This window comes from Myxine glutinosa, chromosome 10, assembly GCF_964187855.1.
Source record: "Myxine glutinosa chromosome 10, kmMyxGlut1.1, whole genome shotgun sequence".
NCBI lineage: Eukaryota > Metazoa > Chordata > Myxini > Myxiniformes > Myxinidae > Myxine > Myxine glutinosa.
In genome coordinates, this window is record NC_136270.1 from 18,319,542 (window position 1) to 18,337,432 (window position 17,891).

The 17,891-nt window shown below is 51.7% G+C and overlaps 1 protein-coding gene and 1 long non-coding RNA gene across 3 annotated transcripts in view; both read right to left on the bottom strand.

The window, feature by feature from the left end:
• Positions 1 to 14,997, bottom strand: part of LOC144893995 (uncharacterized) — a 68,774-nt gene extending 53,777 nt beyond the window's left edge. The window contains exon 1 of the long non-coding RNA XR_013624677.1: positions 14,719 to 14,997. This is a non-coding gene — a long non-coding RNA (uncharacterized LOC144893995). The remainder of the gene's footprint in view (positions 1 to 14,718) is intronic.
• LOC137434202 (CCAAT/enhancer-binding protein epsilon) lies at positions 11,023 to 14,331 on the bottom strand. 2 transcript variants are annotated; one of them, XM_078785390.1, is made up of 2 exons: positions 12,071 to 14,331; positions 11,023 to 11,951 (listed from the first exon to the last, which is right to left on the bottom strand). In XM_078785390.1, the coding sequence occupies exon 1, from the start codon at positions 14,105 to 14,107 to the stop codon at positions 13,115 to 13,117; it is 993 nt and encodes a 330-aa protein (XP_078641516.1). In that variant the 5' UTR covers positions 14,108 to 14,331; the 3' UTR covers positions 11,023 to 11,951; positions 12,071 to 13,114. The 2 variants fall into 2 exon arrangements, with proteins under 2 accessions (XP_078641516.1, XP_078641515.1); XM_078785389.1 differs by having other exon boundaries at positions 11,023 to 11,985.
• Positions 14,998 to 17,891: the final 2,894 nt, after the last annotated feature.

Here is a 17,891-nt window from a genome sequence, read left to right on the forward strand (position 1 = left end):
GTCACGGAGCCGTGGTCGGCCCGCCAGCAGCGCCACCTCTCCGCCGTGTCGGAATTCACCACGGACATCCGGCACGTCGCCGGCAAAGACAACGCTGTGGCCGACTGTCTTTCTCGGGCCAGCGCGAACGCGGTCCATCTCGGCGTGGACTTCGCGCTCATGGCGGCCGACCAGACCACCGACACCTCGGTGCAGGCCCTCCGGGCGGCGGACACGGGCCTCCGCCTGGCCGACATCCCCTTCGCGGGCACCGTCCTGCTCTGCGACGTCTCCCAGGGCCAGCCTCGCCCCATCGTGCCCGTTTCCTGGCAGTGCCGCATCTTCGCCTCCATCCACGGCCTTTCTCACCCGGGCCGGAAAGCTTCTCAGAAGCTGGTGTCGGTGCGTTTCGTCTGGCACGGCCTTCGACGGAATGTCCGCGACTGGGCCAATGCCTGCACGGCCTGCCAGCGGGCCAAGGTCCACCGCCACACCCAGGCCCCGCTGGCACCTTTCACCGTGCCTGCACGGCGTTTCGACCACGTCCACGTGGACCTGGTGGGTCCCCTGCCCCCATCGCGGGGGTTCACCCACCTGCTCACCATGGTGGACAGGACCACCAGGTGGCCGGAGGCCGTGCCCCTCACCTCCACCACCACCGCCGACGTGGCGCAGGCGTTCATCGCCACCTGGGTCGCGCGCTTCGGCGCACCGGCGGACATCTCGTCCGACCGCGGCCCACAGTTCACGTCCGAACTTTGGGGCGCGGTCGCCCGCTCGTTGGGGGTCACGCTGCACTGCACCACGGCCTACCACCCCCAAGCCAACGGGTTGTGCGAGCGGTTTCACCACTCCATGAAGACCGCACTCATGGCCGGCCTTCAGGACGACGGTTGGACCGACCGGCTGCCGTGGGTCCTTTTGGGCCTCTGCACGGCCCCCAAGGAGGACCTCCGGGCGTCCGCCGCCGAGCTCGTCTACGGCCAGCCGCTCCGCGTCCCGGGCGAGTTCGTGCCCGACGGTACCAGTCCCTGGTCCGCCGCACACCAGCGCTCGGACCTCCAGGAGGCTGCCCGCCGATTTGCCCCCGTGCCAACGTCCTGCCACGGTGGCCCCCAGTCCTACGTCCCCCCGGCGCTTCGCACAGCGGAGTACGTCTTTGTGCATCATGACGCGCACCGGGGACCACTCTGGCCGCCGTACGACGGGCCCTTCCGGGTCCTGCGACGGGGCGACAAGTCCTTTGTCGTCGACGTTGGCGGCCGGTCGGACCGGATCTCTGTGGACCGCCTCAAACCGGCGCACATGGACGATGGACGTCGACCGACCACCACGGTTGGCCCTTCCTCCGCGGCGAGGCCGCCCCCCGTCCACAGTTCCCCCCGCTCGACCACCCACCACCATGTCGGACCCCTCCCCACGACCCTCCAGGGGTCGCTTCGGCCGGGTCATCCGGACCCCCCTTAAATTGACCCTGCCGGTGCAGGTCGATTCTGGAGGGGCGTGTGTAGCGGTTACCGCTGGATGCACACAATCACCTTGCACCGGCCAGAACACGGCCAGACGCGCCTCTCCCGGGCATGCCCGGACTCACTGTTCCCAGGCACGCCCGGTCTCGTCTTTCCCGGGCATGCCCGCTATCGCCTTTCCAGGGCTCGCCCAGAGTGTCCGGGCATGCCCGCTATCGCCTTTCCAGTGCTCGTCCAGAGCGTCCGGGCATGCCCGCTTTCGCCTTTCCAGGGCTCGCCCAGAGCGTCCGGGCACGCCCGCTATCGCCTTTCCAGGGCTCGCCCAGAGCGTCCGGGCACGCCCGCTATCGCCTTTCCAGGGCTCGCCCAGAGCGTCCGGGCATGCCCGCTATCGCCTTTCCAGGGCTCGCCCAGAGCGTCCGGGCACGCCCGCTATCGCCTTTCCAGGGCTCGCCCAGAGCGTCCGGGCATGCCCGCTATCGCCTTTCCAGGGCTCGCCCAGAGCGTCCGGGCATGCCCGCTCTCGCCTTTCCAGTGCTCGTCCAGAGCGCCCGGGCACGCCCAGCCTCGACTTGCCAGGCCGCAGCCAAACACGCCCGGGCAGGTCCAGACTCGCCTTTCCAAGGCTCGCCCTTGACACCCGGGCATGCCCGGTATAGCTTTTGCCGGGCAAACTTCCCGACATAAATGTGTATATATATTGCTGCCCGATAAACGGGCTTGTCAGAATACCTGAGCTGTTTTGTTTCAATTAAGCAACTCGGACGAATTCCGTCTTTGGTCGCATCAATTCTTTCGACTCGCGTTGGAGCGCATCTCCTTCAGTATGGTATGCCTATATACGCTATTTAAATACATTATTGTTGTATATACGGTATTTAAATACAGTATGGTATGCCTATTTACGCTATTTAAATACATTATTGTTGTATATACGGTATTTAAATACAGCATGGTATGCCTATTTACGCTATTTAAATACACTATTGTTGTATATATGGTATTTAAATACAGCATGGTATGCCTATATATGCTATTTAAATACACTACTGTTGTATATACGGTATTTAAATACAGTATGGTATGCCTATATACGCTATTTAAATACACTATTGTTGTATATATGGTATTTAAATACACTACTGTTGTATATACGGTATTTAAATACAGTATGGTATGCCTATATACGCTATTTAAATACACTATTGTTGTATATACGGTATTTAAATACAGCATGGTATGCCTATTTACGCTATTTAAATACACTACTGTTGTATATACGGTATTTAAATACAGCATGGTATGCCTATTTACGCTATTTAAATACACTATTGTTGTATATATGGTATTTAAATACAGCATGGTATGCCTATATATGCTATTTAAATACACTACTGTTGTATATACGGTATTTAAATACAGTATGGTATGCCTATATACGCTATTTAAATACACTATTGTTGTATATATGGTATTTAAATACAGCATGGTATGCCTATATATGCTATTTAAATACACTACTGTTGTATATACGGTATTTAAATACAGTATGGTATGCCTATATATACGCTATTTAAATACACTATTGTTGTATATACGGTATTTAAATACAGTATGGTATGCCTATATATACGCTATTTAAATACACTACTGTTGTATATACGGTATTTAAATACAGTATGGTATGCCGATATACGCTATTTAAATACACTACTGTTGTATATACGGTATTCAAATACAGTATGGTATGCCTATGTACGCTATTTATATACACTATTGTTGTATATACAGTATTCAAATACAGTATGGTATGCCTATATATACGCTATTTAAATACGCTATTGTTGTATATATGGTATTTAAATACAGTATGGTATGCCTATATACGCTATTTAAATACACTATTGTTGTATATATGGTATTTAAATACAGTATGGTATGCCTAATACGCTATTTAAATACACTATTGTTGTATATATGGTATTTAAATACAGTGTGGTATGCCTAATACGCTATTTTAATACGCTATTGTTGTATATATGGTATTTAAATACAGTATGGTATGCCTATATACGCTATTTAAATACACTATTGTTGTATATATGGTATTTAAATACAGTATGGTATGCCTATATACGCTATTTAAATACACTACTGTTGTATATACGGTATTTAAATACAGTATGGTATGCCTATATACGCTATTTAAATACACTATTGTTGTATATACGGTATTTAAATACAGTATGGTATGCCTATTTACGCTATTTAAATACACTATTGTTGTATATATGGTATTTAAATACAGCATGGTATGCCTATAAACGCTATTTAAATACACTATTGTTGTATATACGGTATTTAAATACAGTATGGTATGCCTATATACGCTATTTAAATACACTAATGTTAGTGCGGTGCGGTGCGGTGCTACACGCACAACTTGTTTGCCAAAAAAGGTAAGCCACAACGCGTACGATCAAAACCAAAAGAGTCTTTATTGTGAAGCTCAAATTGTAGCACTGACTTGCTCGGGGCTGCGAGCCCCGTGTATATCCCGAGGCCACGCCTACCCCTCGGGCGTGGCCGACACCCCATTGGTGCGCGGAATGATGTCACCGTGCCAGCGAGCCATCGTGTGCGCCACACGCGCCCGCCCCCCCCCCCCCCAAAATTCCCGCGCACCTGAAGGGTCAGTTTGCGGGGCAAACGGATGACCCGGCCGAAGCGCCCTCTGGCAGCTGGCGGCATTTGGGATGCCATCTGGGATGCCTCTGGCGGCATCTGGGATGGGTGCAGGACAGGGGGGTGGCTTGCCGGCGGGGCTGGGCGGTCCCGGGGGTCCGCCCGCCGGGGGGCGGCCCCGACGCGGGGGCCAAGCCGCTTGCGGGGGGTGGTCCACGTCAAGGTGGGCCGGCTTGAGGCGGTCCACGGAAACGAGGTCAGGAGTACCGCCAATGTCCAGGGTGAAATGCTTCGCCCCGGTCTCCAGCACGCGGAAGGGCCCGTCATACGGGGGTCGCAGCGGTGTCCGGTGGGTGTCGTGGCGGACGAAAATGTACTCCGCCGTACGAAGCTCCGGGGCGACGTGCGTTGGCGGGCACCCATGGTGCGCCGTCGGCACCGGGGCGAACCTCTGGGCGGTCTCCTGCAGTGCGGAGCGCTGCTGCGCCGCGGACCATGGTGCCGAGGAGTCGGGGAGGAACTCACCCGGCACCCGCAGCGGTTGTCGGAAGACCAACTCCGCCGCGGATGCGCGCAGGCCGTCCTTGGGCGCCGTCCTGAGGCCCAGTAGGACCCAGGGGAGCCTGTCGACCCAGCCGCCGTCGCGGAGGGTGGCCCGGAGCGTGGCCTTCAAGGAGCGATGGAAGCGCTCGCACAGGCCATTGGCCTGGGGGTGGTAGGCCGTGGTGCGGTGCAGGTGGACGCCGAGCCCCCGCGCTACCGCCCCCCAGAGCTCCGAGGTGAACTGGGGGCCGCGGTCGGATGAGATGTCCGAGGGGGCGCCGAACCGGGCAACCCAGGTGGCGATGAACGCCTGCGTGACATCCGCCGCCGTCATCGCCGCCAAAGGCACGGCCTCCGGCCACCGGGTGGTGCGGTCCACCATGGTGAGGACGTAGGTGAAACCCCGCGAGGGGGGCAGAGGTCCCACCAAGTCCACGTGAACGTGGTCGAACCAACGTTCGGGCACAGTAACTCCTCCGTCACATTTGCTCTACGGCTAGGATACGGCGGCCGTACCCCCCCCCTAAATTGACAGAAACGTGCGGTGGCCGCAGAGTTTCTGAGGTGGCCTCAGGGTGGCCCTAGGGTGTATGGCTATCTTTTACAGGCCGTAGGGGTCGCTGTGGAATTATAGCGCGGAGTTAGAACTTTTTTCATTTCTAGGTTGGCCGTAGCAATTCGACAAGCCGTAGCCATGACAACTGTAAGTGCTGTTATACATATGAAAAAGAACTGGTATATATACCCACTTGTTACCATCCGTCTGGCCGCACGTTCGCCTTAGGGCCCCCCTGCGGTCGCCTTGCGGGCACCTTGAGGCTACCTTGCGTCTGCCTTGAAAATTCTATGGCCGCCGCAGGGACGCCCTAAGGTCACCGTGCGACATCAAATCAAAGACCTTACGGCACGCCCACGTTTTTGGTCTCCACAATTTATAAATACCCCGTGCGGCTACCCGAAAAATAAAAACATATGTGACTGCTACATTGTGTGACCGTGGAAATACTGCGGCCGCCCTATAATTGCTAGTGGCCGTAGATTTTTTAGACCCTACGGCCGCCGAGCCAAATGTGACTGAAGCATAAACGGGGCCAACGGGGCCTGGGTGTGGCGGTGCACCTTCGCGCGCTGGCACACGAGGCACGTCCTGGCCCAATCGCGGACGGCCTTCCGGAGGCCATGCCAGACGAACTTGTCGGCGACCAGCCTCTGGGAGGCCTTCGTGCGCGGGTGGGACAGACCGTGGTTAGCGTCAAAAACCCGGCGCTGCCAGCCCGCGGGCACGATGGGGCGAGGCCGGCCGAGGGAGATGTCGCACAAGAGGGCCGTGCCCGCTCCGTCGAACGGCACCTCGGTGATGCGGAGGCCCGTGACGGCGGTCCGCAAGGCCTGGACGTCGGGGTCGGCGGTCTGGTCCGCTGCCATCCGGGCATAGTCAATCCCGAGGTGGACCGCGTGGGCGACGGAACCGGGAAAGGCGATCCGCCACTGGGTTGTCCTTCCCCGCGACGTGCCGGATGTCCGTCGTGTACTCGGACACGGCCGAGAGGTGACGCTGCTGCCGGGCCGACCACGGCTCGGCGACCTTGGCCATCGCGAAGACCAGGGGCTTGTGGTCGACGAAGGCCGTGAACGAACGGCCCTCGAGCAGATGGCGGAAATGCCGGACAGCCAGGTGAAGCCCGAGGAGCTCGCGGTCGAAGGTACTGTACCACCGTTCGTGCGGGCGGAGCTGCCGGCTAAAAAACGCCAGCGGCTGCCAAGCTCCCTTCACCCATTGCTCGTGCACCGCGCCCACCGCGTAGTCCAACGCGTCGGTGGTGAGGGCGATCGGTGCATCGGGCGCCGGGTGCGCGAGCATGGTGGCGTTAGCCAAGGCGAGCTTCGCGCCCGCGAACGCCGCGTCCATCGGCTCGGTCCAAGCAACGTCACCTTTGCCCGGCTTCCCCCGGAGGGCCTCGTGCAGGGGGCGCAGGACCTGGGCGACGCGGGGCAGGAAACGGTGGTAAAAGTTCACCATGCCCAGGAACTCCTGGAGCCCCTTGATCGTGCGGGGACGCGGAAACCCCCTGACCGCCTCCACCTTGGCCGGTAAGGGGATGGCCCCATACCTGGTGACGCGGTGCCCCAAAAAGTCGATTTCGGCGACACCGAACTGGCACTTGGCGGGGTTGATGATCAGGCCATGCCGGCCCAGGCGTTCGATGAGCGTGCGGAGATGGCGGAGGTGCTCCTCACGGGACGCGCTTGCGTTATGAGGATGTCGTCCAGGTAGACGTAAACTAAGTCCAAGTCGCACAAGACGCTGTCCATCAGCCGTTGGAACGCCTGAGCCGCATTCTTCAACCCGAAGGGCATCCGCAGAAACTCGAAGAGGCCGAATGGTGTGATGACGGCCGTCTTCGGTATGTCCTCCGGCCTGACGGGGCGCTGGTGGTATCCACGGATGAGGTCCACCTTGGAGAAGAGGGACATTTTCGCCAACCGGGCGGAAAAGTCTTGGATGTGAGGGACCGGGTTGCGGTCGGGGGTGGTAGCATCGTTGAGGCGGCGGTAGTCTCTGCACGGCCGCCATCCCCCGCCGGGCTTCGGCACGATGTGCAGCGGCGATGCCCAAGCGCTCTTGGAGCGCCGTACGATGCCCAGCCGCTCCAGCGTAACGAACTCCGCTTTCGCCACCGCGAGCTTCGTCGGCTCGAGGCGGCATGCCCGGGCGTAGACCGGTGGCCCGACGGTGGGGATGTGATGCTCCACCCCGTGCTTGACGGCCACCGCTGAGAAGGTGGGCCGCGTGAGGGCCGGGAAACTGGCGAGGAGGCGGGTAAAGTCATCCGCTGCCGGAAGCGTACAAACCAAACGCGCCGGGACGGAACCGTTTAGCAAGCCGCTTGGTGAGCCGCTCGGTGAGCCGCTCAACGAGCTGCTCAGCGAACAAGCGAGCGAGTTAAAGGTTTCGGCCTGGACAAGCCGTCTGTGCTTCACGTCCACCGACAACCCATTTGCACATAGGAAGTCCGCACCGAGCAATGCCATGGGCACGCTGGCGGTTACGAACGACCATTGAAAGCGCTGCCCTCCGAACCGCAGGGAGAGGCAGCGCTTCCCGAATGTGTGTATGGGTGTACCGTTGGCTGCAAGCAACACGGGGCCCCGGCCCGCAGTTCGCTTGTCGGACGTGTGGGCTAGGATGACGCTTACCTGCGCTCCTGTATCGCAGAGGAAACGGCGCCCGGACAAGGTGTCCGTGATGAATAAGAGGCTGCCGGAATTGCCGACGCTCAGGGCCACTACCGAGCGCCGGCTCGGTCGTTTCCCGACTTGCCAAACGAGCACGGCGGGCAACACTTCTTAGCCTTGTGGCCGAACCTGGCGTGGAAACGGCACCAGGCTTGCGGCGGGAGCGGCGGAGGCCGAGGCTTTCGCAGCTGCGGTGGTGGTGGGCGGGGCGTGGCGGCAGCCACGAGGTGTGCATCCGCATCAGCTTCGGGTTCCACGAGGTGTGCAGCCGCATCAGCCTCGGGATCCATGACGGCCGCACCGAAGCTCGCCCGCGTGTCACAAGCCGCGAAATAATTGTCGGCCTCGATGGCCAGAGCGCGGGGTTCCCCTATTTTGGAACCGGCCAACGCGAGGCGTACCTGTGCCGGTAGCTGGCGTAGAAAAAGCGCCCGGAATAAAAAATCCGGGGCTTTGTCACCCAGCAACGACAACATGTAATCCATCCGCACCGATGGTCGTGTGCCGCCGAGTTCGGGAAGGTCCAGGAGGCGGTCCGCCCGTTCGAACTCCGTGAGGCCGAACGTGGCGATGAGGAGACATTTGAGCGCCTTGTACTTGTGCTCTGCCGGTGGGTGCCGCAGGAAGGACACGACTCGGGCGGCTGTGCCGGTCCCGAGGGCGGCGATCACGTGGTAGTAACGCGTCTCGTCCGCCGTTATTCCTCGAAGCTGGAACTGTGCTTCGGCCTGCACGAACCATACCTCGGCCTGTGCTTCCCAAAACTCAGGGAGCTTTCCCGTGACCGCGTTGCTGGCCATGGCGCGTTCTGTGGTCAGCGACGGCTGAACCAATCGAGGTCACCAGTGAAGTGCGGTGCTACGCGCACAACTTGTTTGCCAAAAAAGGTAAGCCACAACGCGTAGGATCAAAACCAAAAGAGTCTTTATTGTAAAGCTCAAACTGTAGCACTGACTTGCTCGGGGCTGCGAGCCACGTGTATATCCCGAGGCCACGCCTACCCCTCGGGCGTGGCCGACACCCCATTGGTGCGCGGAATGATGTCACCGCGCCAGCGAGCCATCGTGTCCGCCACAGTATGGTATGCCTATTTACGCTATTTAAATACACTATTGTTGTATATGTGGTATTTAAATACAGCATGGTATGCCTATTTACGCTATTTAAATACATTATCGTTGTCAATGACTTATTGATCGACCCTCCTTTTTCGTATCCACCTCATCATTGTCAATGACTTATTGATCGAATCTCTTTATACATATCCACCTCATCATTGTCAATGACTTATTGATCGACCCTCCTTGTACGTATCCACCTCATCATTGTCAATGACTTATTGATCGACCCTCCTTGTACGTGTCCACCTCATCATTGTCAATGACTTATTGATCGACCCTCCTTGTACGTGTCCACCTCATCATTGTCAATGACTTATTGATCGACCCTCCTTTTTCGTATCCACCTCATCATTGTCAATGCCTTATTGATCGAATCTCTTTATACGTATTCACCTCATCATTGTCAATGACTTATTGATCGACCCTCCTTGTACGTGTCCACCTCATCATTGTCAATGACTTATTGATCGACCCTCCTTTTTCGTATCCACCTCATCATTGTCAATGACTTATTGATCGAATCTCTTTATATGTATCCACCTCATCATTGTCAATGACTTATTGATCGACCCTCCTTGTACGTATCCACCTCATCATTGTCAATGACTTATTGATCGACCCTCCTTGCACGTATCCACCTCATCATTGTCAATGACTTATTGATCGACCCTCCTTGTACGTGTCCACCTCATCATTGTCAATGACTTATTGATCGACCCTCCTTTTTCGTATCCACCTCATCATTGTCAATGACTTATTGATCGAATCTCTTTATACGTATTCACCTCATCAGCGTGAATCTATAATTGAGGTCTACAAAATCTCAACTTTTGAAACCCGAAGTACCTAGTTTAAATAAAACTCAGTTATGGTCAAATTGTTCTCATGGCATACCTTGGTAGGTGATTTACCATGTACATCATAGTGTGATTTGGTAGACAATTTCCCATATCTCATGGTGTATCTTGGTAGGTGATTTACAACGTACATCATTGTGTACTTTGGTAGACAATTTCCCATATCTTATGGTGTATCTTGGTAGGTGATTTACCATGTACATCATAGTGTGATTTGGTAGACAATTTCCCATATCTCATGGTGTATCTTGGTAGGTGATTTACAACGTACATCATTGTGTACTTTGGTAGACAATTTCCCATATCTTATGGTGCATCTTGGTAGGTGATTTACCATGTACATCATAGTGTGATTTGGTAGACAATTTCCCATATCTCATGGTGTACCTTGGTAGGTGATTTACAATGTACATCATTGTGTACTTTGGAAGACAATTTCCCATGTCTTATGGTGTATCTTGGTAGGTGATTTACCATGTACATCGATGTGTACTTTGGTAGACAATTTCCCATGTCTTATGGTGTATCTTGGTAGGTGATTTACCATGTACATCGATGTGTACTTTGGTAGACAATTTCCCATATCTCATGGTGTATCTTGGTAGGTGATTTACAACGTACATCATTGTGGACTTTGGTAGACAATTTCCCATATCTCATGGTGTACCTTGGTAGGTGATTTAACATGTACATCGATGTGTACTTTGGTAGACAATTTCCCATATCTCATGGTGTACCTTGGTAGGTGATTTACCATATGACATGGTGTACCTTGGTAGGTGGTTTACCATGTGCGCTGCTCGAGGTAGGTGGTTTACCATGTACTTCATTGTGTACCTTGCAAGGCAATTTACCATACACCTCATGCTGTTCTTGGGTAGGTGATTTACCATATCTGATTATTCAAATCTGGTAGGCCAGGTAGATCAGGCCTACTGTTACTGAGGACGAAACCTCTTTAATCCACACGGTCGTGTGTTCAACGACCATTTTGGTGTACTGTGTTTGTGTATACCAAGAGAGACTGCGAAGCAACCTCAATGGTCCCAACCAAGCCAAAGTGTCCCTTTTCTTGGCCATCCTCGATTTGACTCGCACGTACGTCATAATAATACAGATGTCACAGGTGAGTATAACCACGCAATTGGTTTTAATCAGTAGAATAAACTTTCCTTGTGAAAACAGTTGTACAGTTAAAACTCCATTCCATGAACAAAATTAAAATAGATGAGATATCTTACAATCAATTTTAAAAACTTCATTACAAGCATTCTTTGTTTTGCTTACTGTGCATTGAGGGAAAATGTCAGGTGCCATAAGCTTCTTTGTGCATGACCATCACACACAGGTATAGTCTCCAAGCATATAGCATAAAGATGAGTGACAGAGAAAAAAAAAACAAGCAATGGAACAAATGGTACGAATCCCACCAGTGTTTGAAACGTACCTGAGCATGCAAAGACAAATCAAAATAACCTTCGACCACATGACTTAAAACTGTACATTGATCTACAGGTCGTGTAAATATGGGAGGATTGATCAGTAAGCATTAACCTTCAATATCATATGCTGATCAAGTTTGGTTTTCTGTATTTTAAAACAATTTTAACTGGGTGCCTCTACGGATTCATTATTCTTCAACAACAATTTCAGATGTATTTGAACAATCATACATCTCTACCAATCACACCTCTACCAATCGCCCATCTCGACCAATCACACCTCTTTACCAATCATACATCTCTACCAATCACACCCCTCTACCAATCACACCTCTCTACCAATCACACCTTTACCAATCACATAACTCTATAAATCACTCCTCTCTGTCAATCACACATCTCCACCAATCACATAACTCTACCAATCACACCTCGCTTCCAATCACATAACTATGTAAATCACACCTCTCTATCAATCACATAACTATATCAATCACTCCTCTCTGTCAATCACACATCTCCACCAATCACATAACTCTACCAATCACACCTCGCTTCCAATCACATAACTATGTAAATCACACCTCTCTATCAATCACATAACTATATCAATCACACCTCTCTATCAATCACATAACTATATCAATCACACCTCTCTATCAATCACACATCTCCACCAATCACATAACCCTACCAATCACACCTCGCTTCCAATCACATAACTATGTAAATCACACCTCTCTATCAATCACATAACTATAACAATCACACCTCTCTACCAATCACCCCTCGCTACCAATCATGTCTCTACAATCACATAACTATGTAAATCACACCTCTCTACCAATCACACATCTCTATCAATCACACAACTCTATCGATTTCACCTCTCTACCAATCACCCCTCCCTACCAATCACAGAACTCTACCAACCGCACATCTCTATCAATCAAACCTCTCTACCAATCACCTTTATCTACCAACCACACATCTCTATCAATCACACCTCTCTACCAATCACACGTCTCTACCAATCACATAACTCTATCAATCACACCTCTCTACCAATCACCCTTGTCTACCAATCACACATCTCTACCAATCACCCATCTCTACCAATCACCCATCTATACCTTCTAAGAAGGCCACTAATCTACTACATAATATCATTAACCCACAGGCTTACCAAACAAACATATAAACTAATCGCATTCGGCCACGGGTGTAGTAGTGACCACTGCTCTTGTAAATTTAGAATGGTAATTTTGATCTTTTCATGAAACCTACCATTTTGTGAGTTTATGTGGATTGGCATATCTTGGCGTCAAAACCAATGGCAAACACAACAGGACAATTCGAGTAGAGCAACCAAAATGTAGGAAAGTCAACCGATTGTTTTGAAAAACGGATAAAGTTTTTAGATGATGACAAACAAGTGAAAGACATTTAAAGTGAAAACCAGAAGCATCAAGAGAAAATGTCCAAGAGGGACAACCAAGGACAGAAAGAGGACGAGAAAGATAGAAATGATGCAAAAAAAAAAATAGAGAGAATGCGCCACGGGCCACGCGACTCAAAGTCCACTTGGCACCACGAGAGTCCTCCTGGTTCTCTTCCAACATTCCCTGGTTTTGAACCAAGTCATTTTTACGGCACCATCGGTCCACCACCAGCCCTCACTCAAGTCATCAGAGACACGTTGGACGAAAAGTCGAATGCGACAAGCCAAACGTTCCGATGTTGTACTAAATGTGCTCAGAGGGTTCCCGGGGTTCAGCACGCTACGGGTAGGACGTGGGCTTGGCCAGCAGGCCGTGCTCGGACAGGTGTCCATACAGCGTCCGAAGCTCGGTCAGTTGTCGGCTCAACTGTTCAACCCGCCGTTGAAGCCGCTCATTCTCCCCAGCGAGCTCCTGGACCCGGATCTGGGTCTCCACCGAGCGCTGTTTCGCCTTGTCCCGGCTTTTCCGCACGGCGATGTTGTTCCGCTCGCGACGGATGCGGTACTCCATGCTGCCCTTGTCCATCTCCTTCTTGAGCTTAAGCCTCGTCGCCGAGGGGCTGGAGGCCGTGGCTCCGCCGGAAGATCCCGTGGTCAGATGGACGTTCGTCTGGGCGCACGCGGCTGCCTGGAGGCGTAGGGGGGCGCCAGCGACCCCTTGGACCACCCTCGACGCTGAGCGAGCCTCGTCGTGCACGGACTCGCGCTTCACGATCACCTTCCGTGGCTCTCCCGCGAACGGAGACCCTCCGTAGAGGAAGTCGGGACGCGGTTCGAACAGGTAGGGCTGCTGCCCGCAGGCGCCAAAATGGGAAACCACGGAGCCCGAGTGATCGGCGGCTGAGCTCGGGTTCCCCACGGCACCCGATTCCGCCTGGGAGTCGTGAGGATGGTGGTGCTGGTGAGGATGGTGGTGCTGATGGGGATGGAGATGTAGAGGCGATGCCAAGACGGTCGGCTGCTGTTGCGACGCGAAGCCGAAGCCTTTTCCGTCGTGCTTGGCACCTCCGGCGAGGATATCCGCGAAGTACTCATCGTTACAAAGTTCCAGGTTCGGTTCGATATACGCAGACAGGTCGATGGAGCTTTCGTTCTCGTAGAACTCCCCAAAGTCCGAAACGCCACCGCTCGAGTTCACACCGGCCTCGTTCCCCGTTACCTGAGCTCCAGAGCCCGCGTTGGTCTCGAAAGCGCCGGGTCTCCGCAACTTGCACGACCCAGGGTCGTACCGGACCGACGGACTAGCCTCGTACATGCGGCCCGCGTGCTCCATGGAACCGTGGCCCGGGCGCGCATGGAGGAGGATGAGGAGGGCGACGGGAAACGGGAATGGAGTGAGAACTGCTGAGGAGACCGAACTCGACTTTGTAACAACCACTCCAGAGTCCGCTCCGAACGGACTTTCAACCTTTTATAATCACGCCATGGGCGCTTCCTCCTCCTCCCTTCCCTGGACGGGCGGGCCTGCGGGATGTCCTTGGCAGGGACCGGGTGGACATGCCCGAGGTACTGTCCACAACGTGTCCCTTCCAGGTAAAGGCAACGACCCGTGGGTCCTCGAAATTGGCCATTGCAGTTTCTCCTCAAACTTTTTCGGCACGAAACTCCGTCAGACGCCTTTCAAGCACCAACCAAAGGCCTTGGATTCCTTTTCGCATCGTCGGACACATCCCCTGACCTTTACACAAGGTTCAAATAATAGATCCGTGTTCTAACATCTAACAAGATAAAAGGTTGATTCTTCAGATGAAATATTATATTCGTTTTGGAAAGGTACAGCAACGTACCGTTTCTGGTCCCAATTATCTTTATGTGCACCGTGACCTTTGCTCGGGTCCATGGACTAACCGATCCCGATAAGTAAACGAATGGAGAAAAACTCACCTGTTTCACGGTAACTCGTGGCCACCTGACATCGTTTCAGGTCCAAGGGTCGACGAGCCAAAGTTAAAGGCCTAAAAGCACCGCTTGTACTTTAGCGGTCGATGAGGCAGGAGGCCTATAACCACCAACAATTATAACTCGTAATTAGATGTTTAAACTTCACACTACACCATTGTCTCATTATTCCAGCATTCCCTGCCAAGTTGGCTATCATGTGGTCACGTGTCCGCATGGCGAGCCTGCACGCTACTCGGGTCTCCTATTTCATCAGTAACTGCGCTACTGCTCTCTGCTGCTCACGCGCTCCTATTGCAGGTATCGACCCAAGGTCGTTTGGTCTAAACTAACGGGTCTGGAAGCACTTTTTGTTTACAGGAAAATTGGGGTCTCCTTTAATGGATCGGGAGGTACCCTGGGTGAACACTTGGAGGGAAGACGTTTAGCCATCATGCCTGTGCCTTAGCCACACCACGTTATTACCCTGCGCTCGCGAAGCCAAATGCGGAGTTAAGCAATCGGGTGCGTACGCGTGCCGTGTCTGCATTTTTAAAATTCATTTTCTCGGCAACCGTTGGTCCGATTGACACGAAATTTTACCATAGGAGCGTCTCCGCCTGTAGGATTTTTTATTCATAATTATGACGTCATAGGTCACGTGGTACGGAGGCCATCTTGGAAAAACGTCACACCTCTATATCTCCCAATCCGCTCAATGGAAAAATGGAAACATGGCTCATTGTCAAGTACTCCCCATGGGGAATAAGATATGTTGATGATTATGTCATCGGTGCCTTAATTATGACGTCATAATTCGACAAGTACAACGCTTGATCTGATCAGTATGAAATTTTTTTCCTCTGCAACTGTTAGTCTGATTGGCACGAAATTTTCAGAATATGAGCGGCTCCTCCTCTGGAATTTTTAAAATGACCATTATGACGTCAGAGGTCACGTGGTACAGGCTCCATCTTGGAACAATCGAAAAAAAGTTGCACCTCTATATCTCCGAAACCGCTCTATGGAAAAAAAATTGAAACGTGGCTCATTGTCAAATACTCTGCTTGGGGAATAGGTGTTGTTAACGATGACGTCATTGGTGCCGTAATTATGACGACATAATTCGACAAGTACAACGCTTGATCTGATCAGTATGAAAAAAAATTCCTCTGCAACTGTTAGTCCGATTGGCACGAAATTTTCAGAATATGAGCGGCTCCTCCTCTGGAATTTTTAAAATGATAATTATGACGTCAGAGGTCACGTGGTACAGGCGTGGTACAGGGAATAGGTGTTGTTAATGATGACGTCATTGGTGCCATAATTATGACGTCATAATTCGACAGGGACAACGCTTCGTCTGATCAGTTTGAAATTTATTGAGCATGATCTATGCAACAATTATATTGGAGAATATAAATTTATGATGTCATTGCTCACGTGGTCTGGCAGCCATATTGGATCAAAAAAAAGAAGAGAAACGTTCAAAAACAGAAGAGTTGGCTCACACCAAGTTGACTGCGCAGGTTAAGTATTCTATTAATACCATCTAGTTTTAATCTATGAGTTTATTGATGGTAAACTTGGACACTGGAGGTGGGAGGGTGAATTTGGCTCATCATGTCTGTGCTTTATCTTGCTTGCTTGTTTAAGATCTTATCATGCCTGACGACATGTGGAGCCTCTTGAGGAACTCACGACACTTTTTCTCTCTTGGACCCACTGACTAATCACCGTCAAGGTGGTTTCTAGCTCCCTCAGCTTATTTCCCACCATACACTGCCAGGTCTCCGTAGGTCGTCCAACTCTCCTAAGACCTTCAGGCCTCCCGTTTTGTGATTTTGTTGTTTTGCATATGTCAGTGTATGCCCAATCCATCTCTACCTCCTTAGTGTAACTACCTCCATGATGGTTTTCCTCCAGGTACTTCTTTGTACATCCTCCTTGCTCGCTCTGTCTGCCAAGAAGATTTGTAATATAATTTTGTAACAAATATAAACTAGAACGGTACTTGTTAGAGAGCATACCTCTACAAGGCTGAACGACTTATGTTTTGTATCCACTGATACGCCAGATCTGGATCGGACCTAAAGCAAAATCTAACCAAATTGTCCTTCTTACACACTCAACTTGTCCACCAAGTTTCGTCTGAATCCGTCCATATAATTTGGAGATATCCTTCTCACCAACAGACAAACAGACAGACAGAGTGAAAACATCACCTCTGTCCACCTTAGGTGGCGGAAGTAAAAAAAGATTCTACTTCTGTGTAATGACTTTGGTTCCTTTCCATGGTTCACAGACAAACAGTAAAACCGAATTTAAATTATTTAATAATGTGAAACTTAGTTGTTGTGTTGTATTTTTTATTTCCAGATTTCTCACATCCTCATTAACGCTATTCTTCCTCTCTGTGTTATTTGTAGAATATCTAAACCCCCCTCTTCTTATTTCAGTGACCATAGACCCTAATACGTAAACTTGTTGGCATCTCGCATAGTCAAGTCTTTCAAGGGCCTTTCACTCACTCACCCCAGGCAGGTTGGTGGTCTTTCTGTCTTCTACCGACTCCTCTCCGGCCTTGCTCCCCCAGCTCTCTCTGGGCTCTGTCCCCCAAATATTCCTACAGGTCGCACAAGATCTGCCAGCAACCCTCTGATGGTGAAATTGCCAAAATCTGGGCTCTCTGCTCACCTTCACTCCTTCATTCCCCTTTTCTCCCGCCTCTGGAACAAACTCCCCCGCTCCCTTCAATCCCACTCCTCCCTCCAGGTCTTTAAAACAGCTGTTCACCACCATCTCTTATCTTCCCCCATCCAAAACCTTGATCTTTTCTACCCCCGCTAATTCACCCTAGATTCACTTTTTTTGAAATTCCAACTTCTTTCCTGGAAGTCCTTGCAGTGTCCATGTTTTTTACCTCTCCCACCTCCCCCCAAACCCTCTCCCACCTCCCCCAAGCCCTCTCCCACCTCCCCCCAAGCCCTCTCCCTCCCACATTTCTCTCGATATCCCTGCTCTCAAATGTTGTGTTTGTGTCCTTCCCCCTCTCTCCCCATCTTGTCTACTGCTCCCCTTATTTTGTGTTTTATGTGTCGGTTTGACTTTTTGTGTGATTAATGTTAGCTCTTTCACGAGCCTCGACTTGTATACAAAAAAAAAAGAAGTCATTGCAC

Excerpts from the sequence above, each read along its gene's own strand:
- LOC137434202 (XM_078785390.1), bottom strand. The coding sequence starts at position 14,107 with ATGGAGCACGCGGGCCGCATGTACGAGGCTAGTCCGTCGGTCCGGTAC.